Below are 27805 nucleotides of genomic sequence, written 5' to 3' on the forward strand. Positions count from 1 at the left end.
AAAAACTTTTTAAGAGTGATCTTTGGCCTAGCAGATAATTGGCATTGTCAAGTTTTAATAAAAGCCACAAACTGGGAAAAGAATGAATTCTGAGCCAGCGAGACAAGTCAGCGGGTGAAGGTATTTGTCATACAAGCCTAGCAATCTGAGTTTGATCCCTGGAATTCAGGGAAAGGTAGAAGGAAGGGAACAAACTTCACAGTCATCTTCTGGTCTCCATGTATAAGACATGTACTCTGGCCCCTCCCGCTTCACACATCATGCACATACCCACAGCAATAAGGAATAAAAATAAATAAAAGAAAAAAAGGAATGAATGAGTGAATATTAACTAAATAAAACTCACCTTAGCTGAAGATCACATACTCAGTCTCTCTTCAAACCTATCTCTCCTTTTATTTTTTTATTTTATTTTATTTTTTTCTGCACCACAACAACGTTTATTGAGAACGGGGAGGGGATCAGTCCTTCTTGGCAGCCCCCTTCCTCATGGCGGCCAGCACGTTGCTCAGCTCCTCCCGCTTCCTCTTGGCGCGTACGTGCGTGCCCACCCGCTTCTTGATGAACTTGAGCGCGCGCTTGTCCTTGGACACCTTGAGCAGCTCCATGGCCCGCCGCTCGTAGGGCGCGAAGCCGCACACCTCCCGGATCATGTCCCGCACGAACTTGGTGTGCTTTGTGAGGCGCCCGCGCCGCCGGCTGTGCCTCGGCTGGGTCACGTTCTTCATCACCTTGTGGCCCTTGTTGAGGCCCACGGCCATGGGGTAGCGCAGGGCCATGGCTGCTCCTCTCTGATGGCGGCCGCGACAGGAAGGACGGCGCCGCGCGGAACCCTGGGATATCTCCCTATCTCTCCTTTTAATTGTCTTGAATATTTGATCAACGCTGCATGCTTGAGACATATTCACCGTACTTCCTTGCAGCCTTCTTTACTGCTGAATGGATAGAGAAAAGACAGAGCTCTGGCGCTCCAGCTAAGCTGGAGACATTGAGGTAACTGACATTCAGCCTCAGCAACAGCACGGCTCTCTTTAAAGTGTAGTGCGTGCTTGTTTATCCATTCCTAAGGACTTAAGTTCAATTCCAGAGTAACAGACATCAGGGCCTCTGCTCTAGAGCTGGGCTGCTTGGTTAGGCTATGCCCCTGGGTCTTCAAATGACCTGCTCTGTCTGTGCCTTGGTTTCCTTATCTGCCAAGTAGAGGAAGTTTTCACAGTCGAGGAGACAAAATGATGTCATTCCTGTCAACTATTGAGAAACCTAGCACACAGTGACTGAGTCTTGCAAGGACCTGCTTACATTGCCGTTCAAGTTACAATTTTTGAATCTCATTTCAAACTTGGTATATTTGTTTATCTGTGAAGCATATATAATTCCTGCTGCTGTATACAAAGTATATTTAACAGTTATGATAGCCCCTGGTATTAATAGAACCTTACCCCTTATAAGATCTTGATAGCTTGTACACTTTAGAAATTTACACTTAAAAAACTGCATAGCCCATAGACACCATGGAGAACACAAAAGTGTGTTACAACAACTTTGCCATCAAAAATGATCTGTCTAGGGCTGGATACCACTCAGTGGTGGGAGTGCTTCCCAGGATAGCCAAGGCCCTAAGTTAGATCCACAGCTCAAAACTAGAAGGGAAGGAGGAGGAGGGACTCCTTGGCACAGTACCACATACTTATAAAGACAGGCAAGAGAATTAGAAGGGTGTTCAAAGACAGGCTGAGGGAGAAGGGTTTACACACAAAAGTCTGTTTTCCCCTTCAGAGCTCATTCTGGAACCCCAGCACCTAGGAGATAGAGACAGGAGGATCATGAGTTTGAGGTGAGCCTGGGTTACATACCAGGTTCCAGTTCAGCCTAGGATACGTAGGAAGGTCTGGTCTCAAAACAAATGAACAAACAAACAATTGAATATGTGAATGAATTAATAGAATTTCATGAGGAGAGGGTGTTAGCCGTCACAGAATTGGGTAACAATTGGGTACTTTCCCTTACTCTTGGCAAAGCAAATAAGACAATTCAAGTCAGGGAATCACTCTGTTTGTTCTTCCATTTTCTTTAATTTTTAAAGACTGAATTTTAATTTTGCCAAATTATTCTTTTCAAAATGTTATTGTTTTCTTGATCACAAAAGTAACATGTGGAAAGGCAGAGTCTACCCCAGGGAGACCCTGGGCTACAGAATTATGACTAGGAAGGGAACAATAGTGATGTTTTGGCACAGATCATGGAGGAAGGCTCTCCTTGTCACTATTGTTTGCTCTCTTGTCACCTTTACATTTCGAATGTACAAATATTATTTACTAAATGAAGGACTTTTCATAAGTCAAGATGCATCTTATAACACACATTACATAGTTTTAAATTATAGAAATTATAATATATAGAGAAATTAAAATTACATATATTGAAAGTGAAATTACTCATTTTATCTATCATCCCATTATTATCATATTTATTTTCAGATTCTGAGAGTCTTCAATTCCAAGCAGAAATGTATTTTTTTAAACACCTGAGATCATGTTACACATGGTATTTGAGAAATAGCTTTCATGTCAACGTAGATAAATTGAGAACACAGTTTCTCGTTCCTGCTTTGTTCTTTTGTATGTATGCACGTCACTTAATTAAATCAGCTCTCCAGAGATGAGCATTTTTAACAATTGTGTGATAAATGCATGCATGTTTATTTCTTGGTCTTGTTTTCTTAGAAGCCAAAATTGATAGGTAAAGGTATACACGTAACATTGAGACTTGTTGGGCCCAAGCAATGGCATAGGGGGTAAAGGCACCTGCTTGCTGCCAAGCCTTAAGACCCCTGTTGAGTCCCTAACTCCTAAATGGGAGATGGTGAGGATGCACATGAAGGAAAGTGAGAATACACTGCTGTAAGTTTTTCTCTGACCTTCACACACACACCTTGCTGTGTGTACACCCATATATACAAACCTGCACTTGCACGCTAAATAAATGGATTCAGTTAAACTTTTTTCTTTTAAAAATTGAATGCTTTCTTTTCATTCCTCTTCTCTTCTCTTCTTTTCTCTTTACTTTTCTTTGAGAGACAGAGTTTCTATGCATAGCTCTAGTTGTCCTAGAACTCACTTTGTAAACCATACTGGCCTCAAATTCACAGAGATCAGCCTACCCCTGCCTCCCAAGTGCTGAGATTATAGGCATTGCGTCCTTAAAGTTGAGATTGGGAATGGTAGCGGGCAGAAAGAAATGTTGACTTTAGCTCTTGCAGCTCTTCCAAAGTGGAAGAGTCACATTGAGCTTCTTCAAGAACAGGAGCAGAAGGAATTCCTGTCTTTGCCTCCCGCGGATGGACAGAGTGTTCCTGTGTGCCAGGTAGGAAAATGTTAGGGGAAAAGGTGGATCTTAAACATTATTGGCTAAATTTTATTTTTGTGTCTCTGCTTTCCAAAAGGAAATCCTGCGTCTCATCTTTGAAGCAGCTTTCGGAATATCTTTGCTTACAGTCTCATAATGAGTTCCTGCAGCTAATACTTTTCTTGATGACGAGAGGTAGAAACAAACAGGATCTGGACAGCACTTACAATCTCTCAGTCACAATAACAGCATCAACTCAAGCAGAGGAGAGGAATGGGCAGATTGTAGACAAACCTGATCGCAAGTCTGTTCGTTTTCCCTCTCTTTTCAACTAGAGGATATTTAGAATGAAAAATGGTGAAATTACTTGGCCAAGATGATAACAGCATGTTGAATCTAACTGATCTAGACTGTGGTTTGGGGTTGTTTGTATCACACCAGGTGAGTGAGTCCATGTCTGAGTGGGTAGGGTATCTGAAGACCGGGTACTACCTGGCTGAGCTGTTTTCTCCACTGCTCCTTGTTATTGTATTTAGGAGTTCCCTCTGGGATAATCAGTGGTTCAGCTTCCCTCCCGGTAGGCTCACATACAAAATAAAAAGTGCACACACTGTTTAACTAGGACAGTATTGAGATGTGCTTCAAGACGTTTACATCTGAACTGAATGGGAAGCAGACTTCATTCTCTTTGGGTCTGCAAGGGGCAGAAGTTACAGTGTTGTGGCCCCTAACAAAGTGGAGATCCCTGAAAAGATTTGAGTTAGCACCCAAGCATTCATCTCTCCTGTGCTAACCTCTGCTTCTGGAAGTCCTAATATAACTCGGCGGTCTCTTAGAGAACTGCTCTTTACAAGGGACCACCACTGAGTTCATTCAGAGCTTTAAACAAAAAGATAATAGAAACAAACTTAAAAAAAGAAAACAGTATAACAGGAAACCAGCTTTAAAAAGAGAGAGAGAGAGAGAGAGAGAGAGAGAGAGAGAGAGAGAGAGAGAGAGAGAGAAAAAAAGGGAGGGAGGTTTGTGAACGAAAAAAAAAGCTTTAAAGATGATTTTCTTTTTTGGAAGTGTGGAAGCTTCCAGAAACAGAAAAGGGCAATTTGCAACTCAGTCTCAAGTTAACACACAATGTTAACCGTGAGAGTGCTCATATCCTTACTTCTGTGTTCCCATACTGTGGCAAAGGAGAGAAGAAAGCCAAAATCTTAGGACTGATAGTGCTGGTCCATTTGTTTGCTCCTTGATTGCATCCTACAATGGTCAGCTTTAATTGTTAACTTAGCACAGCCTAGCTTCATCTGAAATGAGAGTCTCAATGAGACACTGTCTAGATAGGGTCAGTCTATAGAGGACTGTCTTCATTGCCTTAAGGATGTGAGAAGAAGACCTAGCCAAAATAAGGCAGTGCCATTGCCTGGGGTTGGGCTCTGAACTGTTAGAAAGTTGAATACTCAGCAAGCATGCATGTCTTCTTTCTGCTCTTGATTGTGGATGTGATGCGATTCACTGCCACAAACCCCTGCCTTTCTGACTCTTCTGCAGGAATGGACTGTTGCCTGGGACTCTAAGCTAAAAGAAACCCTTTCTCCTTCAAGATGCTTTTGACCAGGGTATGTTATAACAGCGGTGGAAATGAAATTAGGACACAAACCAGCGGTCTGAATGTATACCCATGTGCTTTCTCCCATGATAAATTACAAGTTCCTCTCTTCTAATTTCCTATTGTTGCTGCAGAGAACTTCTATACTGAGATGTTTGGAAGAGGCCATCACATCAGAGGACAGGTCTGCCATGGGATGATAATCTTTTTGTACACTGTGAAGCTGTGTCTCTGCCAAGGCACACCTTCTGATTGGTTTAATAAAGAGGGGAATGGCCAATAGCTAGGCAGGAAAGGATATGAGGGACTGCGGGGGGGGGGGGGGGGGGGGGGGGGGGNAAGGGTGGGGGGGTGAGGAGGGGGAGGTACCCAGTGAAAGAATCTAAGAGTTGGGGAATTTGGCAGCAAGACACAGAGGAAGTGGGCTGTACTATACTGAAGAGAGGTAATGAGCCACGTGGCAGAACAGAGATTAATATAAAAGGGTTAATTAAAGTTATAAGAGCTAGTTGGGAAGAAAGCAACGCTAAGGCCAAGCTTTCAGAATTAATACAAAGTCTTTCTTTCATTATTTGGAAGCTAGCAGTCCCAAGGTCAAAGGCGGCAGGAGCAGGAAGATTCCTAGTTCCAGATTATTCTGAAAAACAGAGTGAATTGAAAGCCATCCTGGCTGGGCGGTGGTGGGGCACGCCTTTAATCCTAGCACTTGGGAGGCAGAGGCCAGCGAATCTCTGTGATCTGGAGGTTCATCTGGTCTACAGTTCCAGGACAGGCTCCAAAGCTACAGAGAAACCCTGTGTCAAAAAAAAAAAAAAAAAAAAAAAAAAAAAAAAAAAAAAAAAAAGAATAAAAAAGCCATCCTGAGCAACTTAGTGACTTTAGTGAGATTGATCTCAAGATTGAAAATAAGGCTTGGGTAAGTGGCTTAGTGGGTAATATGCCTGCCTACCATGCAGGAGGCCCCAGTTTTTCCATCCTTAGTACTACATAAAACCAGATATGATGGCACACACCTTTAATTCCAGCACTGAAAAGCAGAGGCAGGCAGATCTCTGTGAGTTTGAGGCCAGCCTGGTCTACACAGAGAGAGACCCTGTCTCAAAAAACAAAACAGGACAGTAGAAGTAAAATAAGAGGGCTGGGCAAGTAAGCCAGTGGTAGAAGACTTGCAAAGCCCCTTGGTTCAGTTTCCAGAGCAACAATAGTAAACAAACCCCCAACATTTCAATGTGTGTCGTTCTTTGTGGCTGAGACGGGAAGGAAGTAAGCTGCCTTTGTGCCCACACCTTGGATTATCCCAGTGAGAGTCACCCCAGGCTTCTGCATCCTCTAGGTTGTTAGGTATTGCTGACATTCATTTGATAAAGGTAGCATTCTTACAAAAGGAACCAGCAGCCCTTTACTGTCAGCTTCCCACCCCTGGCAGGGTCCACCTTCTCGCCCTCCAATGACAATAACACCTTGGATACAAACCTTGTATTTATGGAGTCCATGCGTCACTCAGAAGCTGTGTAAATAAACTTTGCTTTCAAAATCCCAAATCTGATTTGTTCTCTTTTTTCTGAGAAGTTAAGGAGAAGCACTGGCCGATTTCTATATAGTCTTCTCTCAAGTGTTCAAGAGATAACACTACACTGTTTACAGAACGGAGAAGGAGGCCTCAGTGCTTAGGCGACGTACAGGTCAAGGCCAAAGCCTTGACCTCACACTGCAAACATTTACTGAGACTCTTTGAGGAACAAATTACCGGGGTAAATACCAGGTTCAAGCTGTGATCTTTAGATAGGTGTGTTTTCACTGCCCAAAGTGAGCCAGGCAATGGGGGAAATGACTCAACAGAGAAGAGTGCTACACCAGCAGGAGAGCATGGGTTCAAATCCCCAGCTCCCACCTAAAGAATCTGTGATACCATCCCTGTGGTGAGAGGTAGTGGAGGAGACAGGAAGATTTGGGGGGTTTGCTTACTATCAACCTAGCCTGGGAGAGACCCCAACTCAAGGGAATAGGGGTGAAAATGAGAAAGCAAGGTATCCTAAGTCTGCTTCTGTGTGTGCATCCCCTCAAGACACACACGCACGCACACGCACACACATGCACACACGCACACACGCATGCAAACACGCACGCACGTATGCAAACACGCATGCACGCACAAGCTAAATAATTTTCCTCAATAAGTAGACAGAAAGAATCAAAAAAATACTTGGAGGCTTTTTGGTGTGGAAAATATTGATTCATTCAACATGGTTTCTATGACCGAGGATGAAGACTATAAAAAGAGATGAGGATATTTCTGTCTCACAGAACTTTCTGATTTTACGATTTTTCCTTCTTGTTTTCCTCTTCCTCTTCCTCTTCTGCTATACCAGTGAAAGCCACACCTGCAGAAGAGTCACAAGAAGCCGGGTGGTGTTGGCGCACGCCTTTAATCCCAGCACTTGGGAGGCAGAGGCAGGAGGATCTCTGTGAGTTCGAGACCAGCCTGGTCTACAGAGCTAATTCCAGGACAGGCTCCAAAGCCACAGAGAAACCCTGTCTCGAAAAAACAAACAAACAAAAAACAAAACAAAACAAAAAAAGAGTCACAAGAAATGTCATTTATAGGTTGACAAGTTGGCTCAGCTAATAATGGTGTTTGCTGCCAAACTCCGTGACCTGAGCTAGGTCACCCCCCCACACACACCTAAAATAAAAATTTTATCCATGCTAAAAATTTTGTAATTCTCACAAGGCGTGGTGGTGCATGCCTTTAATCCCAGCACTTGGGAGGCAGAAAGGCAGGTGAATCTCTGAGTTCAGGGCTGGCCGGGTCTACAGAGTGAGTTCCAGGATAGTCAAGGCTGTTACACAAAGAAACCCTGTTTCAAAAAAAATTTTTTTTTGTTATTCTCTTCTATATAAGAGCCCAAGGCAGTTTGAAATATGTGCACAAATGTAAAAGCAAGTGGTACCTAACTAAACAATATGAATAGTGCTGATAATAACTTACTTGGATTAAGGTAAATTTTATAAAGCACCTGAGGTAGGAAAGGGTGGAGATAGCTATCTCTAGGTGTCATTTTGCCCAAGGACCAGCCAAGGCAAAAATAGAATGTTTGCTCACGTTTATATGACTCAAGGTTAAACTTTAATTTGGGCATTTTTATTAGACTCTTCCATTTCTGGATTTTGTAATAACATGTTTCTATGGTTTTCTTTGATTCTTGATAATTTAGTTAATTATCAAGTTAAAAAGGGAGAGTAGTTCAGTTGGTAGAGTGCTTGCCTAGTGTGTAAGAGACTTTAGGTTTAGTCCCCAACACTGCATAAAACAGATGTGCTGGTCCACATCTGTAATCCCTGTGTTTGTTAGGTAGAGGCAGGAGGTTCCTTGGCTGTATAAGGAGTGTACAATGTGGTCTGCATCAAACCCTATTTATATTGAAAAATAAATATAACAACAGCAACAAAACAAAAACAAAAAGAAAGAAAGGAAAGAGAAAAGAAGGAAGGAATGGAAAGGAAAAAAGGAAGGAAGAAATGAAGAAAGGAAGGAAAGAAGAAAGGAAGGAAAGGGACTTATGTGGTTTCCCATCTGGAATTCTTAGTTTAGGCAGGTAAAGTTAGCACTTCATGCTCATGTAGTTGAACAAGTATCATCCGACTTTTATACAATTCTTTTTTTTTCAGTCAAGATAACCCCAGGGAATCTGTAGCCACGGGTTCCTTCCACACATTTTCTCAAATGTCAGTTCCAGAAACTTCTTCCAAATAAAATGCCATGCCTCTTTCTATTGTTGTCCCTTTCTCTGCTTCTCTCTTTTCCCTTTTTTGAACCTCTGAGTGGCATGTTGTCAGATTTCTTACCTTTGACTTCTCCCTAATGGAGTGTAAGTACTGTGGAGTAAAACTTCTCTCTCTGCGGTTCAGACCCACAGCAACGTCTAGGACATCGGAGGTTGCTGAGTGAGTCGGGGTGAACACAGCAGTTACCTGTGCTGGTTGTTTGCCGTGCTGGGAGCGGACCCCTGGGCCTGGTGTGTTCCAGGTGACAATGCTATTGCCTATTGCCGAGTCACAGCCTGAGCCTTGCTTTCAGTTTTCATTGCTTCACATTCTTCCTGACTTAATGAGAAACCTTTGCGTCCTCAATAAATTGGTTTAGGAAAACTTGGAAGAAGTTCCTTCTCTTCAAGGCTGGCACTTCCAAGAACTTAACGTGATATTCATATCATGGGCACTGACAAATATTTAACAAATTCTTAAATGGATGATAAAAGTAGTACTCTCTCATAGAGCTAGTTTTAATAATTTATTTTGAAAAGCGGAAGCAATTTTACTTTTCAAAGAATATTCAAGTACTTTATATGCCTTTTACTTAAAGGCCAACTGACTTGATAGGGTTATATTGCAGCTTCTTTCTACACAGAGATATCAATACATGAGATTACATTAAACATAATCAGGACCCATGTCTTCCCTTACTATTGATGCCTACATCCGCCAATGTTCTTTCTATTACAAACAAATAATAACAAAAGGACCACCCTTAAAAAATTCAAAGGCAAGTCAGCCCTTGCTTCCAGTAGATGGCACTGCAGAGCCAGCCTTTGTAGGTCCCTTCTTTGATTATGAAAATAGTTATTTATTTTGTTATAAGGTCATATAAAGAAGCTTACACAGTGACCACAAAACATAGGGAGACTTTGCACTGCGCTCTGTCACTGACATCTTGTCTACACACAGTAGCTGGATACTCACTAAAATAGTGGACTCCCTGTCACTGATGTGACCCACTGTGTCTATGCATGATGTTAGATTTTACCCGCTTGTTTCGTTTATTTTACTTTATTTTATCAGTCCAATGAGACTGTATACATTAGCACAGTGTCAGATTTGACCTCATTCAAGCTGGCCAGCACACACAGAGGAAAGACTGTTCTAGAGTCAGAAGCAATATCCCTGACCCGTTTATCTCCGTGTGTGTGTGTGTGTGTGTGTGTGTGTGTGTGTGTGTGTGTGTGCGCGCACACAATACCTTTAGCTGGTAACATGTTGTCCAAAAAATGCCATCTCCCTAATTTTAAAAAGTTATACAATGTCTAGGTAGAGTGACAAAGAGTTGGAACTTTGTATATCAAGGAATACATGTTTATGCTGTTTCTCTCAAAACCATTTAGAAGAAACGTCATACACGGTATTGACTAGTAGTTATCACATGCTATCGTGTATGAAAATATGCCTAGACAAGTGTCTGGGACTGGGGAAATGGCTCACTTGGTAGAGTGCTTGGCTAAATTCATAAGGCCCTGGATTTGATCCCTAGAATCCCATTAGAAACAGCTGGGTTGCTGCTTGTGAGGACCCACCGTCCTCTGGTATATGAGTGAGTGTAAGGCTAGCCTGGGCTACATGAAATGAAATGGAAGCAAAACCCCCCTTTCTGTTATCATTCGGAGCACAGAAAGGGCCAGAAGCAGAAAGCCAGAGCGCTGCTCCTACTGCTCTGTCTAGTTAATGGCACTGACTGTATAGTCCTTCTGGATTCCAGCTCTCAAAATGACTGGGCCTGAGGCTGCAGGACAGGAAACAAGCTGCCTGAGAGAAAACGTCATGTGATGCAATGTGTGAACCATTGTCCGCTCAGATACGTTCCTGGGTGCCCAGGTGTTCAAGTCAGTAGCTGTGAAAGTCCTTAGTAATGTTTGTCAGGATTTTCCTCCGTGGAGAAAGTAGCCATTAGTCTAACTGACACTCTACAAACAAACAAGATGTTTGCTCTTTGAAAAAGAAAAAAAAAAATGCCCCATCTAGACACAGTGCGCTTTTAAAATATTTTGTGTATGTTTTTATTTTTTTTTCTTTCCAAAGGAACCCCAAATGTCTTGAAATTACACAAGTAGCCATAGCAATAATGAGTCTCTGGAATTTCTAGAAATACATGAGAGACGTGGTTATATTTTTGTGAACATCACTAATACAGATTAATAATTCTTTAGCCATGTGAGTATGCCTTCTTTCTCCAAGTATTTTTCGAAATCACCTTCATGTTTGGCACACTCACCTCAGTCCTGGATATTTCTGGAGGCCAAGACAAAACCCACACAGTAATGGTAATAACGGAACAGAAGCCCAGAAAGGAAGAAACAGGATCCAAAGAATAGCTTCCCTGGACAATCAGGCAAAGATGGCCCCACAGATCTGTGCACTTGATTTTTCTTTCTTTCTGTGACCTCCAGAGTTCATGCTTTGCCCTATATGGAACTGGTAGAGATAGTGTTAGGATATTACAGAAAGCAATGTATGGCTTTGGAGTAAAGCAAGTCGCTAGATATACTTTGGAGTCTTAAAAGCCTTTGCGGAACATCTAGCTCCATGCCTTTAGTTTACACACTGGGAGAAGGCGCAGCAGATAGGCCACTGGATTCCCAGAGCTTATACAGATAAATTGATGACAAAGCAAGCACCAAGGTCATTCGATTCCTGGCACTCTGGCCAAGTACTTTAATGATGATAAGGGATGAAGAAAGAAGGATGAAAAAGAGAGAGAGAGAATTTGGACTTGGTGACTTAGGAGGGGATAGGAAATGCTCTCTTATGTGGACTAAGAGAAAACACGTTTGGGAGTAAAGGTTCCCGGGAAGAGCAGATTGCACACATTTGTCAAATATTAGTTTTGGCTGTTAGCGCTCCTGGTTTGTGCAGGCTTCCATACCCTGTATCTGCTAAAGAAAATTCACATAGGAAGAGTCTCTGGGAAGGCGATTTCCTCTCTTTTTTCCCTTGAAAGGAGTGATAATATAAACACTGGATATGCCTAAGCAAGTAAGCAGCATGTATTTATTTTTATTATTTATTTATTTTAAGAATGCAACAAGATTTAAACTCCTGCATGCCTTTAATATAAATATAAGCACACACTTTTCCAAGCCTGCAAGTTCTCATGATACAATTCTTAGGAATGTACAGAAAACGAAGGAGAAACTTTTGTCTGTGAACTTCCTAATTTTCTTTTCTGTGTCACCAAAGAAATGGAAGAGCATGTACACACTTTGCAGTTAACAAAAGGAAATTGAATATTTTAACATGGTAATGATAGCCATGGTTTAGCTAGAATTTAGGAGTACAATGGCGCCTATAGCCATTTCTATCAAAGACTTATTTGGGAAGAGATTTTCCGTAAGTGTTAAGGACGCTGAGACAAATCTTGTATTAATCGTGAGACTTACTTGACTTTCTGAGCTGGAGTGCAATTTGTCTTTACTTTGGAAAAAAAAAGTCTTTTTTTTTCACTACTTCTTTATTCTTGGCAAAGGTTGTTGTTTTTATTGATTTGGAGGTGGAGCCCACATTTGGATTCCCACATCCCAAAAGGGTCTGGTTGTGAAATGAAAATGGAAATTGGAAGGCATTGGAGTAGGATGAAGGGGGTCGCTTTAATTGCCTGAGGGAATCTGTTAACCAGTCTTCATTTGTCTCTCTGGTGTCCTTGGATAAAAGAGAATAGTGGGAGGTGGGAAAGAAAGAAAGAAAGAAAGAAAGAAAGAAAGAAAGAAAGAAAGAAAGAAAGAAAGAAAGAAAGACAGAAAGACAGAAAGACAAGAAAAGGCAAGTGACTTTAAAGAAAGTCACATGCAAGGAATGAATCAAAAGAGAAGGAAACTGAACTTTGAGACAGATCGCTGTAGGTACCATCGAAGATCTTTGTGTAAACAATGCAGCCATTGTGTGCTGTGGTAGCGCAATGTTTTTATTCCTTAACCACGACAGGTAGATAAGTAAATAAATAAATAAATGGAACTCCGAGCCATTTATTTTAGATCCACGGGCAAAATTATATAACGTGGGTCTGAGTATCAACCATCTGGAGGAATTGCTCAATTGCCTTGGAGAATCAGGTAAGAGAATCAGATGTGTGTTTTAAAATTTTGATGGAATAACGTTCTACGGGGAATCACGACTTAAGACCATTAAGTAGACCCGAGACTTCTTACGGGTTGGTTACAACTCAAGTTTCTTGGCTGGTGGACTGATAAAATCCGATTTCCTTCCAAACAAGAGCTGCCCGGAAGTCCTGTAGGGAGCTGGGAGCTAGGTGGGCGGTCTGGGTCGCACAAAGGAGTCCCGCAGCCTAGGGCGCCTAGCGCAGCCCCAGCCTGCGGCTTTGGGAAGTTGGAGGAGCCAGTTTGAGCTCCAGGCCATTCCGGTCCAAGAGCGCTTTGCACTTGGGGGATGGACAAGACCCTCACCACTGTCTCCAGGACGGAAGCGCAAGTCGGATTTGTGCGCTTTAAGTTTCTAAGGACGTCTCTCATCTTGTTCCCCCCTCTTTCTGACGACTCTATTGTGTGTTGAATGAGAGAAAAGAGGTGACTTAAGATTTTGAGATCCAGAGCTAGCACTAGAATCCTCGGATTCACTATGGATCCATCTTGGAACCGCCTCCAGACAATGAAAGAGTCAGTTGCGGGCGCAGGTGGGATGGGTAATATTCAGGGATCTGACACTGTTGTTTTGAGGACTCTCTGCCGTCAGTGACTTTAAGAAGCATGAGCTCAGAACTATGGTTTGGTGTTCTTAAAACACTGGTAAATTTCAGGAGTGGCGAATTTAGGCTGGGGATTAACATGTGCGTCTCAGAGAGTACTGTTAACCGAGTGACTGGGCGCTTCTGGGTCTAAGGAAGCTCATGTTCTAAATGGAGGTCTGAGGGCGAGGCGATGCTCCTAAGGAGTTCTCCAAAAACGTTAAGGAAATAGGGTATTCCCCGACTGGCAGTGCTCAGGATCTCCTAACTTCCACCACCTTCCCCAAATCGCTGACTTTCGCCCACAGGTTTTGTGGAGGTCCATCTGTGGCAAGAGTCATTTCAGACACATTTCTTCCTGATTCTTCCAGATGACCTAAAGCCGCATAGTTGGTGAGTTCTCCTGCTCAAGATTAGCCCCAGGCTCCTTAAACTCCACTGGAGGTCCCTAGTCCTCATCACATGAGGGAGGATATATATCTGGGATGTTGGGATCAGGAAGGGTGACAGAAATCCCAGAATGTGCCAATTTTTTAGTGATTGGTGTAAGAGAGAGATAGGCAATAGGAGACTCGGGCGTGTGCAACTTTTATGTAGGGTTGCAAAGGCAAAGACCGTGAGCAATTGTGTCTGCTCATTTCCTAGTCGATATAATCGGATCTACACTCGCACCTCGCCTCTGCTTCCTAGCTTTGTAAGCCGCGGATCTTGTCTACCTAAGTGTCGCCAGCTTTTCCGTACCGGGGACATTTCGTTTGCGTTCTGTCCAGTCATTGCGCCTAAGGCTGGGAAAGCTCTTCTGTCCTCCCACCACATCTGTGACAAAGTGCGGACTGACCCCGCAAATCAGACTGCGTTGATCTTCTTCCGCAGTCTTCGTTTTTCTCGATCTGCTCAGGGATTCTTATCCCCACCTTTTGGGAACCCATTCTGGCCAGGTGTCCCACAAGAAGCCTGGCGCACTTTGTCATACGCATCCCAGCTGATCGCAGCTGGTAGATCTCCCCGACAGTCCAAACTTAATTTGCCGCTTTTCACGCGTTTTACGAGTCCATGGAAAACCTCTCCTAGATCCCTCTGCCCTCCCCCAAAGGCAGGACACTTGAGAATCTTAGTAGAAAAGTACAATTAAAGAGCAGGGTGGGGTGGACCGGGTGGGACAATCGATTTTGTTTTGGGGGGGTCCTCATCCTTCCCATTTAGAAAGCTCTTGGGCAGATATAGTACAAGTTTTTATACTGGGTCGATCAGGGCATTGCAAACCCAGAAAACAAACAACCGCGAAGGAATTGAGGCATTAGTTCAGTTGTCGGTGCAAATGGGTGTTTGGGAATGCTGGCAGTGTGAACTTTCTACCCATCACTTATGGAGGGAGTTGAAGGAGGGGAGGGAAGGGAGCGGCCCCAAGGGGGCCGCGTGGCGTGGACTGTGCCTGCTGGGGGAGGTGTCTCTGTATGGCGGAGCGTGGGGGTGGGAGGATGTCGCGTTGTGGGCGGAAGGAGTCTAAGACGAACAGCAGGCTAATTGGCTTGAGACATTTTGCAAGCGCTGGAAAAGGTCGTTGAAGGAGTTCGCTGTACAGAGAGAAAGAGAAATCTTAAAAAAAAAAAGAGTGCCGGGCATGCGCATAGAGAGGATGCCATATTGGAATGAGGCTGTAGTGGGAGCTGGAGGACCCGAGCGGGCGCGCTAGTGAGGCGGCGGGTAGAGAGCGAGTGAGCAAGGAGGGCGGGTGAGCGGGACCAGCGCCCACTCTGTCGTACCCGGGGGCCTGGCTTCACTATCCTGGGTAGGATAAACTTCATCAGGTAAGACGCCTCCCTAGTCACTGTCCCCTCGCCTAACCCGGCCCCCGAGCAGATCTCTGGCCCGCAGGTTGAGTGCACCGAAAGGCGTTTTTTTTTTCCAGTTTAGTTTTTTTTTTTTTTTAAGAGAGAAAAAAAAAGGAAGCCCGAACCAGCCTAGGGGTGGAGGTGGGGGAGGCGGGGGGTTGGGGAGGAAGGAGGAGAAAACCCGAAGAGCAGAGGCTGGGGAGGAAACGAGCAGCACTTGAGCGACGAGCGAAGCCTCTAACTCCTCTCTGCGCTCTGGGTTGTCATTTTTTTTTCTTTCCCCACCCCCTTTCCCCTGGCTCCCTGCTCTGAAAAGCCAGGCCTTGCGGGAGTCTGTCCGGAGTTGCAAAGTGACCTCGTCCTCCTCCGGGTGCAGCCTGTTCCCTCCCGCCGCCCACCTTCCTCGTTTGTGCACTCGTTTTAGCGACGCAGCCGCCTCTGCCACCTACCCCGCGTTCCCGCGTCTCCTCCGCTCTGGGGTCTTCCTCTTTTGGTGTGTATTGGGGGTTTCGGGGGGGGGCGAGGGAGAAGAAGGTGGTGGTGGTAGAATTGTAAATCAGCAGCGGTGGGGTGGGGGCTGTTTGCAAAATCGCGCAGACATTTGGAATCGCCCGATTGGAAACATTTGCCTTGTGCAGCGGAATTGAAATTGTCAATAGTAGTTTCGGAGCGAGCTCTAGCAAGGGCGATCTTTTTGTTCATTTTTGTTACCCTTTAAAGTAACATCCCGTCACTCGGGGCTTTCTTGTGTACACTCATCTTGTCTCTTTTCAGAATTACTAACCTAATCGAGCTCTGGAGTTTATTTATTTATTTTTATGTGCGTGTGTGTCTTGCTGAAATCCTCTTTTAAAAAAAAAGCAACGGTAAGAACTGCTAGATGTATGTTTTGATTTTTGACTTGGAGCGGTTGAAAGAGATTAGGCTCGGCAAGGGAGAACATTGGGTGTGGGAAGTGGTTGATTTGCAGTGGCCGGACACACGTCTTCAGCTCAGTCCCTACTTGTGTTTTCTTGGAAGCGCTACAGCAGCGGGGAAGGAGTCTTTAGACACCGTACCAGTTCCAATATGGCGGGCTAAGGTGGCTTTTAAAAACTGAAAATAAAGCTTTTGAGGTGGGAAAAAACCCAAGCAAAGTGGCCACGCCTTAGTTTCGACTCCTTTTGGTTACTCCAGGAGCTTCTTTAGCGAATTAAGTAGGAAAAAAGAGGAGAAGCTAGCTTTTCCAGTTTTTTTCCCCCCGTGGTTTATCTGTATTTAGTCCATTGCTAGAGGGTCCAAGGTGGAGGGGTGTTTCGGGCCGGGATGAGGGCAACCAAGCGCAACTGCCTCGTGTGTGTGCTTGTGGAACCGTGCACAAGTCTGTATGTGCAGTCGCTAGGGTGTGTATTAAAGAGACCCCCATCCCCCACGTCAGTGTGTGTGTGTGTGTGTGTGTGTGTGTCGGAACCAGACTCTACCACGTTCTGACGTGACAAACTGCTGACACGAGGTGCAGAATCCACGAGGGCAGAGGGAATGATTAATTTCGCTCTTCTAGGGGTTGTATTTTCTTTTTTCCTCCGTGTTTGTTGGATCTTGCGTGGAATAGGCGGAGCGAGGAGGTGCTTATTAAAAAGACTAACTGTCCAGGGTACTCGGTGCAGTCGGGAGGGCTGCACGCAGTCAATGGGATTTTGTGTCCGGGGAGATTAGGTACGTGCCACGTTTAGGGATAGGCTCCTGTTTTCCCGCACTCCCTGCAAAGGTGGGAGGTTGGGGGCCCGGGGCCGAGGCTTGCAGAGAATGAGGAAGCACGGACCTCCCAGCAAAAGGCATACAAGGTCAACCTCAAGAGCTGCCAGGTCACTTTCGATTTTCCCGTTCTAGGAAAGGTGATGGATGGGGAGTGAATTTTAGGAAAAAATTGTCCCTAGCTCAGTTTAGAAACCAACCGGACTGCTGCGGGAGGGGTGTCCTCCATGAGTATGCGCTCGGGGCTAGGCTGTAGTCTTGTGGTGTGAAGGGAAGTTGGAGTGCAGGGGAAAGGTCTACGTCCGACGTCTGGACGGGTATGGGAGGGTATAAGAGTGGAGTTTGGAGACAAAGATTGGAGCCACTCTAGGGGTTCTTAGGAAAGCCAGTAAACCCGGACCTGGAAAAAAGCCACCCAGAATGCATGATCGTAGTTGCCTCGCTGGGAACAGGGGTCCCCGATAGGGGTCGCCCGTGTCCACGACGCAGCCAAGGAGTAAGGTTTGCGCGGCGGGTTGAGCAGAAAAGAGCCTGGGAGAGTGGGCGTGAGCCACACTTCAGGCGCTCGCGGTCTCTGGTGAGGGCTGGTCTGGGAGGACATTATTCCGCCAACGGATGTGAAAGCGCTAGGCCAAGATCGAGGAGGCATTTATAAAGGATTGGATTAAAAATCAGGACCAGCCAGGTCTGTAGTTACTGTAACAACGTGGTCACCTGGCAGTTGCAGGGACCCAGAGGGTGATTTTATTGGGTTCCTCAGACTCCGCTAAGTAGGGTGGGGGCGTCCAGTCCGCTCGTGGTGTCAGGTGGGTGGGAGATGAGCTTTAGAGACTCCACCGCAGGTTATTCCTTCCCACCTGAGCGACTGTTGACTGGCGGGACAGGAAGCATTTCATCTTCCCAAGTAGAGCACGCGGCGCGTCCCCAGCACTCACAGCCTGCGCGTCCCCGGGGATGGGGATGGGGGTAGGGGAGGGCATCCGTGGGCTCTGTTTAAATAAGGATAAGTACAAAATCTGTGTTTGGTGTTTGTAAACTGCAGTTTTAACCATGGCTCCTTCCCTTCTTCCTCCTTGACGTTGCCGCTGATGAGGGCGTAGCTCCTCCTAAGGCTTCAAAACCCACAATTTTGCACCGGTTCGGGCTATGGAATTTAGTATCCAGTTAATTCCAAAGAATATTCCACAGGATTGTCGCCGGGCCCAAGTATTCCTTTTTCATGGAAAGCGGCGAGAAGAGGGAGGAACTGAAGTGGTGTGAGCGACCAGCGCTGCACAGAGGAGACTTGGGGCACTCCAGTGGCTTTGCATAAAAAATCCAAGGGAGATTCCGGGGAACCTGTGAGGAGCAGAGGCGGGTGCTCCTTCTTGATATAATAGTGCAGCATCCTGGAGTACCGGAGACAATGCCAGGAAACCTGGTTCCCGAGACAGTTCCCAAACTTTTCAGTTTCACTTTTGGAATTTCAGGGATATGGAAGATTGTAGGGTTGTGTGGGATTCCCAGAAAGGCTAGCGACGTTCGTGCACCTGTGGCTCACTCAGTTCCAGACTTCAGGTTCTCTCCTGTTAGCTCTATTTTTGCCCCATATGCCTGGTTACCGACGGATTTGGGGCTCCTATCTGGATGCTAGCTAGAAGGGAAGGTCTTAGCCTTCCACCAGGGGGTGGAAAGGAAGCTACTTTGGACCGGGGCTCACTGCCCTAGTAAATCATTGTCAGCGCCTCCCACTCTCGCCTCTTCATCCTGGTACCATAGTCCAAGGACCCAATCTAACTACACCAAATGAATGCATTCAGGCTCCATCAGGTTTGAGGAAAGGGCTGCCTGTCTTTATGGGGAGTTGGTGATAGGGAATAGGGAGGGGGCTTTAGTGTTTTAAAGGAATGGTTGGCCAAGCTGTCTTTGGGACGAACTTCTGTGTTTTTCCTACATATTTACCCCTGAATTTGCGCTCTCTGAGACCCTCCAAACCATGAAGAAATGGCTTTTAGATCTTTCCTGGGACCTTCAATGGGCAGGAAAAAAGTTCACTACCCTAAGTGATCCCTTGTGCCACAGCAAAGTTCTACTGCTTGCAAGGGTCATTCCTAGGCCAGTGTCAAACATAGTGAGCAGGGATGGGTATCGGGCAGTCCTCATCTTAGAAGAAACAGCACCAAGTACCCGTTGCTCTGTACATACTAGCCTAGATCTGCTTCCCTGACACATTGAGCGTTTCCCATCTCCAGGTAGGGTGCTGAGACCATGAACCTCATACAGTCTGTTCAGCTGAGAGATAGTACAGACTGCATTTAAAAAAAAAAAAGATGGCCCTTTGTAGGTATAACTAACTAGTTCCATGATTCTTGATATGGAAAAATAAAACAAAACCACAACACAAAACAAGATCCCCCCCCTTTTTTTTTATCACAAGCTCTGCTATGTTCATCAAATCCCTTTTCTGCCCACGCTGAGGTGACATTTTCTTTCTTTTTTTGTTCTTCATGTCAATAATACCCCCAAAGAACTCTGGGAAGAAATGGGAAGTGTTAGCAACATTGTTCTGAGCTGAGCCTAAATACATGTGATATGTTTGACTTAATATAAACCCCAAACTTTCTGAGCCCACATTTAAGTCTACAAGTTTGTTGTAGATATTAGAGTAAGAGTTCTAGCTTTCTAAACATTTTATTTTGAGCAATCACTCAATCAATCAACCAATAAAAGCTCTACTGTGGGGTTTAAATGCCCTCGAGTCTGATACAGTCAGTTTGGATAACACTTCTGTCTTTGCATTTCAGGATTTGGAACTTGTGTGTCTATGTAACAGTACAGCTCTCAAAAGGAAATTTATCTTGTCAGGAAGTGAAGCTCATAAAGATTTTTTTTGTACTAAAGTGATATTGAGATTTGTAATTCAAATTTATGCTCCATTCCCAGCTCGTATATCCATATTGCTTCAATAGCAACTTGCTGTCGCTGATCTGCAATGGAAAGAAAAAAAGGGAAATTATACTTTTTCCGTAACAAACTAGATGGTCGGCCCGTGCATTAAGTTTGATAACCCAGGAATGCCTGCCTAGTTTGTATATACGGACAATTGTTGATAGGAAGAGACAGGGAAAATTCAGGAGGTCTGGCGCTTAGTTTCAGAGATGACTCTGACTAGTTGTGTGACCTGGATGAATGTAGCTGTCCTACAAGTTTGAGCCTTCTTGTCTACATAGGAACCTTGGTCTGGAGTTTTACTCGGTGATGTCACTGTGTCACGAGGGACCAGAAACAAAGAGACAAAGTCCATGATGCCGGCTGTCTACGCTAACGTGCTCAAGCGATGCTTGAGCTTCACGTCCCCAAAGTGTAGTAAAACACGGCTGGCCTTAGGTGACAGTTGTGTGACATAAGGTCTGAGAGCAGCTGGTGAGCTGGAGGCCACCGTGCAGGAGTAAGTGCTGTCATTGTTCCGTGGTGGAAGAGCCACATGAGGCCTTGTTTTCATTTCTGCTTGGGGAAAGTAGTGCGTCCTGGGTTTCGGGAGGTTTCTTTGAACGCAAGTCATGAAGAAATGCCCGATTTGATTTGAGTCTACTCATTCCCAGGTCTAAACGGGTCCCTTGCACTGTGTACACTACTATCCCAGACTTGATGGGGGTTGTTCAGACGGCCTTGGATAATGACTGCAGTGTGTCTTGATGACTAGGGAATACTGGTAGCCAGGGAGAAAGTGCCCCCTGTCCCCTGGGAGACTTAAAACTTTCTATCTGCAGTCTTTGGGTTTGGCCACTGGGCAGTCCATCCTTTGTAAAATCAGGACAGTTCCTTTTGTTACTTTGTGTGATTTATTTTTGTTTTCTGTGCATGGGTGTTTTGCTTGCATGTATGTATGTGCACCATGTGCATGAAGTCTGTGGAGGCCAGAAGCGGGGGTTGGATCCTCTGGAACTGGAGTACAGATGGTTTTCAGTCACCAAGTGGGTGCTGGGGATAGAAGTCCAGGTCTCTACAAGAGCCCTCAGTGCTTTCTCAGTTGAGGAACCATCTTTCAGGTCCCGGGGCAGTCTTTAAGAAAAATAATTTCTTACTAAAGTAAATGTCGACTATATTTAAATCGGTATAAAGACAGTATATAGGGTTGCGTGTTGTAAATTGAGACTCTGCAAAGAACTTGGAACTTAACAGGGAAAATTGTTTATTCACAGTGTCAGTTCAACTTTCCTCCGCACAGATGCTGCCGTCATACTGACCACCTTGTTGTCCAAGAGTGATGAGTTAATCGTGGTAATTCGCCACCATTGGTTGACAGTTAGCTGTTATACAAGATCTGAAGCCTGTGCTCATCAGACTTCTCATCACCGTGACACATTATCTGATGAGAGGAACGAAAGGGAAGGAGGGTGTGTTTCAGCTCACCCTTTCAAAGGTTTCCAGCTGTAACCCTTGACTCCTCTCTTGGGATCTTGGTCAGACAAACCATCATGGTTGTGGGAGCATGGTGCAGAGGCTATTTGCTTCGTGACATATATGATACATGATAAGTATGTGTGTGGGTGTGTGAGGACACAAGAGACAGCTTCCAAGATCATGACACCAGTAACATCATTTCTTCCACAAGGCCTTGTCTCCTGCGGTTTCCAGAGTCTCACCGAATAGCCCCACCAATGAGAACCAACCCTTGAATATACGAGCCCCTTGTGGGGGCTGCAGTTTATATGTAAACCACACTACCACCAATAGGCTTTCCTTCTAGGATAAGATGGCTGTTTTCCACACTGACTAAAGAAAAATAATCTGTTGTGTTTTTCTGATCTTTTCTGAAAAAAAAAAAAGACAAAGACAAAAACCAAACCAAACAAGCCATAAAATAGTTTAAAATAGAAATTGATAGAACATTTGTAAAGTAATTTGTAAATTGTTATAACATTTGTAGAATAGAGCAAATATCGTCAGCGTAGTGATTGGAGGACAATGGGGTGAGACCAGTGTGAAGGGATAAGATTTAAAGTGTGTGCATTTGTGTGTGCATGCATCTCTTTTTCTCTCTCTATGTGCCCGTGCAAATGCACATGCACGTGTTGTGTGGAGATCAGAGAACTGCTTTGCAGAGTTAATTTAGCTTTCTCCTTTCCTCTGTGGGCTCCAGGGATCAAACTCAGGTCCCCATGCTTGTGTAACAGGAGCTTTTGTCTGCTGAGCCATCTTGCTGGTATGTGTGTATCTGAAATCCTACATGAAGTGTATTATTTAATCCCCCCTTCCCTCCCCTCCCCTCCTCTCCTCTTCCTCCCCTCCCCTTCCCTTCCCTTCTCTTCCTTTCTTCCTATTTGGTTTTGGCCCTACCATTTCTTTAGTGTCCTGAATTTGTTCTGTGGTCTTATTGAAAGAGGGGAAAGGAGAGGCTTTCACAGATTCTGGTGAAACATCAGAAAGGCTTGCTTCAGATGGGCAAACTTTTATTCTGAGAGTTTTCTTTTGCCCCCGAAGTTTTCTTTCCTGAGGAAAAGAGATACCAAACCGTGCCTTCTCTGTTCCCTGGAAAATGTAGACATTTTGTTTTCATTTCCCCACATTTGATCAAAACTAAGACATGCACTGAATTGTGTTGCTGGAGTCTGAATTTCAAGTGCATGTTCCTGCAAAGTCTCCTATTAATTGTAATTGAAATGAGCAACAGGTCACTTTGCCAGAGAGCATCCTGGTCTGAAGATCCGACAAGAGCCTGTGAGTGGACTGTGGATCAATCTGATTTCTCAAAACTTGTTCTTAATGTATTAGCTGCTGATTTTAGCATCTGCTGTTTGCCAGTCACTCTTCCTGTTGTGTTGCCTTCTTCATTTATCTTTTTTTTTTAAAAATATTTTATACAGAATCTCATTCTGAGGCAGTGGCTGGTCTTAAACTATTGGCGTATTGTTGCCTCGGCCTCCTGTATACTGGAATGCGAGTTGGGAGCCAGTACTGCAATTGCTCATATTTCTCTGTTGTAGTGAGGTATGTGTAGGCCAGAGGTCATTCCTTGGGTACTCTTCACCTTGTCTTTAAGACAACCTCTGTCATCTCGCTGGAATTCATGGATTCCAGCTAACCAACAAGCAGGCTAACCAACAAGCCCCAGGGACCTGCTGTCTTCTCCTCTTTAGTTCTGAGATTACTAAAGTGTGCCACCATGCTGTACTTCCTTACGGGGACTCAGGGCACTTAGATCTCATGTTTGCCTTGCAAGCACTTTGCTGGCAGACATCTCCCCAGCCCCACCTTCAAATAGCTTAAGAAGCTCTGTGGAAATTTTCTTGCTGAACTCTAAATCTTTGCTTCTTTGTCTGTTGTGATGTGTCTCTAGCATGTCAGTGAGAGTTTATCTCCCTGTTCATACCCAAGAACACTGAGGCCCTCTTTTATTCTAGTACATTCCTTGTGATTCCATCACATCTATAAGGAAGGGAAGCAAGCACCGAGACTCCTATGAGTTGGAGTGGGAAGGGAGATTTGAGGAGGCTTCCAGAGCAGCTCTGTTTTGCAGCTCAGAGTACAGTACTTGGAGGACTTAAAAAGCCCATCTCATGTAAGTGGTTTTACTGTACACTTTATCAGGCTGGTCCGAGCTACAGCTTATGGGCTGCATGTGACCAAGTACAGCTATGAATGTGGCCTGACTCAGAACCTCGAGATGCATTGCTTTCCATGTGTGGCTCAGTGGTGCAGGCAGCTGTTGGGTATGAAGGTGGTAGATGATAATGTCAAGTCAGGTCTGGACAATTTGGCCTCTGAAAATTCCATACATTTTCTAAGCTCTTTCCTAAGTAAATTAGGGTGTTTTTTATTTACTCTGCATAAATTTTCAGTTTACTTAATAAATTCCCCATACATTTAAATGACATAATTTATTAAAATTTGGTGTATATGTACATTTGTGTCTTAAACACACAAAAGCCCCCAAACTTGTGTGAGTTCCCAGTCAGGTAGTGGAGCTCTGTAGGCTTGCTTTCTGGTCATGGTTTTCAAGAGGCTGCCCCCAGGGTTGGTGCTCAGTTTTATTGTTCTGGTTGCCTGTAGGAAGCAATGATTTTGTGCACATGTTGATTGGTCTGTATGTGTTTTGTGTGGTATATGTGTATGCTTGTGTGGTTATGTGCACAAGTGTCTGTGTCTGTGCAAATGCATGTGGAGGCCGGTGGTTGGCTTGGAGTGCTTTACTCAGTTGCTCTCCACGTGATTTTTTTGAGATAGGTTTTCTCACTCAACATGGAACGCACTGATTCAGCTGGAATGGCTGGCCACCAAGCCCTCCGGATCTTCTTTTCCCATCGCCGTAGTATTGGGACTATAGCTCAGTGCTGCCCCACTTGTGGGGTGCTGGGGCTCTGAACCTGTGCCCTCAGCTGTGGCAGGCACTTTATTGGCCAGGAAGTGTGTCCTTGTGCATTGAAAGCTTGGCTGATGTCTTCTTTTGAGCACTGTTCCTGAGAGTCTGTTGGGCTTGAAGGTCTCAGTTCATAACTATCACCCAGAACACTGGGCTCTGCATATTGGCAGTGTCCATCCAATCCAGCTCATAGAAAACTCTCGTGTGAGATTCTCCACTCTCTGAGTTCTCATGACTGAGTAGCCACTGTCTAGTTTACCATAATTGACCTGTATATAGATGCACCATGTGTCATAGACAGTTCAATCACATGCTTTGTGACAACTTGGAATATTGCTGTAATTTTTTTTTTCTGTTAGTAGAACATGGGAAATCTTATACTTGGGTTTTGTTCACTGTGTCGGAACCAAGAAGATCATGTCTGTGCAAATTTTAAAGCTTAAGTTTCTTCTTGGGCCAGGCTTGGTGGTGCACATCTTTAATCCCAACACTCAGGAGGAAGAGGTTGGTGGATATTGGGCCAGCCTGGTCTACATAGTGAGACACTGTTTCAGCAGAACCCCCCCCAAAGGTAAACAAGCTTATTGAAATAGCTCCTCGCAGCAAGAGCATACTTGAAAAGGATTTGGCTCTCCCCTCCCCTCCCTTACTCTCCTCTCCTCTCTTTCCCCTCCCCTCCTCTCCAACTTCTTTAACTTGACTCTAGGATCAAGTTCAATCCTTTGTGGCTTGGATGCAAATTCCTGGTACAGGAAACCCTAATTTGGTACTCTGATGCCAAACCCTCTTGTATTCAAGTTGAATTTCCTAAGTCAAAAATATGAAATGCAAAATGCTCTGAATTTAAAACTTTTTGAGAACTGACGGGGCACTGCACATGGAGAACTCCAGACCATGAAGTTCTATTTCAGATACAGAGTCTTAGCAACCTTGTATTAATAGCCAGGCCTGGCGTCCCCTGCCTGTGATCCCAGCACTGGGGGACTTAGACAGTGACATGTGAGTTCTAGGCCAGTCTTGACTGAAGACCCAGTTTCTAAAACAGCAGCAAAATCCCCTGATATTAACTAATTCAGACTGTGTGTATAAGGTGTTTACGTATGCAACAAATTTCATATCTAGACTTGGGTCTCTGCCATATCATATTATGTATTTGTATCCTCCAAACTCTGAGAGAAAAGAATCCGAAATTCAAAACAATTTTTGTCCTTAGCATTTTGTTTAACTGGGTAGTTAGTTCACAATCTTATCTTTCTTTCTAGTGAATAAATAACTTGTAGCCAGCTAGTTGATAAATGAACGCACTTTCAAGTGGAAGTATGCTGATCTGAGCTTTGGAAATTTTTCCTTCTCATAGAAGGCCTTCAGATTTGCCATTCTGTTGCTGTGATAGCATTCCCAGACCAGAAGCAACCCAGGGGGCAGAGAGAGAGAGAGAGAGAGAGAGAGAGAGAGAGAGAGAGAGAGAGAGAGAGAGGTATTTGCTTTTGAATTCCAGGCTGTAGTCTGCAATTTAAGGGAAGACAAGGTGGAACTTCAAACAGCTAGTCACAACCATCAAGAGCAGAAGGATGTGAATCCTTGATGTTTGCATGTGATCATATACCTGTCAGGACTCCTGAGCCTAGGAAATGGTGCCACCACAGTGAGCTGAATCTTCCCACATCAATTACTTTAATTAAGATATTTCCCTACAGACGTGCCTATAGGTCAGCCGGCTGTAGACAATCCTTCGCTGAAACTCTTCCAAGATGATTGATTCTAGGTTGTGTCAAGCTCATGATTAAAGCTGACCATCACAGACGCCTACTTACATTTTTAATGGATTATTTTTGTTTGTGGTATGTATGTACATGTATTCGTGTGTGTGTGTGTGTGTGTGTGTGTGTGTGTGTGTTTGCGCGTGCGCACAGGCGGGTGGGTGCATGTAAGTGTGTGCATGCGGAGGGTAGAGGCTGACACTTGATATCTTCCTTATTTTGTATATTTTGAAACATTGTTTCTGACTGAACCCAGAGTTTATTGATTCTGCTAGAACTGGCTGGCTACTCAGTACTGGGAATATAGGCATTTATGCTACATCTGGCTTTGTTTTATGTGGATGCTGGGACTCAAACTCAGGTCCTCCTGCTTGTGCAGCACGCACATTATCAACTGGGCCATTTCTCTAGCCCGGGATGCTCACTCTGCCGTGCCCTGTGAGCCCTCACTGTGTAAGNCGACATTGTTTGAGGACTGAGTGAAGGAGGCCCCATTAGAATAAAAAAGTTGCTGTGGAAGGTGGCAGCTGCCTCCAGCTCTGCTATTTTCTCCTGCAGTGCCCATTATTCCCAACATGTCTAATATCTTAGTATTGGGGTATGAATCTGATTGCAAAAAAATGAGCATTTCTTACGCTGGGGCAGCGATTTGTGTCAGATTTCAATCTATTGAGAGTGAAAACCAATGAAGTCTGGTTGAAAAATGGAGAGTAAATTGCTGTGATAATCAAGGTGAGCCGGGCCCTGTGCTGATGGTAGAGGGTACCATTCCAGGGACCTTCTGCCCCAAACAATCAGGCCATCTCATTTGATGAAGGGAGGAGACAGGCCTCGTCTGTTCTTAGGAAGGCTGGGAGTCGGCTGGTGAGAGCGGGAAGGAGGTACTTAGCCAGGCGTTATTAGCAGAATGAGCCGGGTGACAAGGTGACTATAAATAAAAGGGTTGATGGTAGCACTTGGCACTTACCCCTGCTTTTCATCTTCAAAGCCATCCGCAGACGCGTGTGCTCCCCAGTCTCTTGTGATTCCTGGCTGTTTGCACTTGGCTTCGTAGGAAGAAGTTATGATTTTTTTTTTCAGAGATCAAATTTGGGTTCCAAACTTGGTTGTGCTTGGTTTATAATCCTTTGAGATTTTCCTCTTTGATTGGAATCCTTCGCAAGGTCTCAGGTCGGTATCTCGAGCTCATTATGGAGTTCCTAGTGTCGAGCGAGTTCCTAGTGTGTAGCGAGCAAGCGGCATAGCCGCGATTCAGGTCTGTAGGACTCCACAAGCTGTTAGTGTAAATCTTTGCCTTTTATTTTACCTTTTCTCCCCCTTGAGTTGAGGGCATAAAATAAAGAACTGCAAAATAAGCACAAATCCAGCGAGCCTTTGGAAAATAAAGTGTGCCGGAAGCTAATGGCGGAGCCAGAGAAGAGGCCAAGGAAGCGCTCCTGATGGTAGGTTAGGAAGGCAAGAATTTCGTTAAAAAAAATTAAAGCGCTGTAAAATAAAAGAAATGGCGGAGGTCCAGCCTTTGAAGTAATGAATATTAGAATGGAAGAGAAAATGGGAGTGATGAAATTAGCATTAATTCTACAAAGTGCCCCAGAATAGAAGAAATTGACAGAAGTCAGTGGGTGCCTCCAAACCCTCAACTAGATTGCCATAGACAGTGCTGTGACACATGTGGGCATTGAAAGA

The 27805-nt window shown here is 44.6% G+C and overlaps 2 protein-coding genes across 5 annotated transcripts in view; one reads left to right on the forward strand and one right to left on the reverse strand.

Moving 5' to 3' along the window:
• Positions 1-434: 434 nt before the first annotated feature.
• On the reverse strand, positions 435-819 carry LOC126506740 (60S ribosomal protein L36-like). Its single transcript, XM_050150508.1, has one exon. The coding sequence runs from the start codon at positions 777-779 to the stop codon at positions 462-464; it is 318 nt and encodes a 105-aa protein (XP_050006465.1). The 5' UTR covers positions 780-819; the 3' UTR covers positions 435-461.
• Positions 820-15016: 14197 nt separating this feature from the next.
• Positions 15017-27805, forward strand: part of Sfmbt2 (Scm like with four mbt domains 2) — a 179815-nt gene continuing 167026 nt past the window's right edge. The window contains exons 1-2 of one of the 4 annotated variants that reach the window (XM_050150484.1): positions 15018-15259; positions 15604-15776. The gene's annotated coding sequence lies outside the window, so the exon portion shown is untranslated. Of the gene's footprint in view, positions 15260-15484; positions 15777-27805 lie in introns of those variants that run through there. The other 3 variants (XM_050150485.1, XM_050150482.1, XM_050150483.1) reach the window with 3 other exon arrangements.

Source organism: Alexandromys fortis, unplaced genomic scaffold (assembly GCF_014885135.2).
Source record: "Alexandromys fortis isolate MF-2015 unplaced genomic scaffold, M_Fortis_MF-2015_v1.1 scaffold_69, whole genome shotgun sequence".
In the NCBI taxonomy this organism is placed as follows: domain Eukaryota; kingdom Metazoa; phylum Chordata; class Mammalia; order Rodentia; family Cricetidae; genus Alexandromys; species Alexandromys fortis.

Coding starts and splice junctions, on each gene's coding strand:
- LOC126506740 (XM_050150508.1), bottom strand. CDS start 779: ATGGCCCTGCGCTACCCCATGGCCGTGGGCCTCAACAAGGGCCACAAG.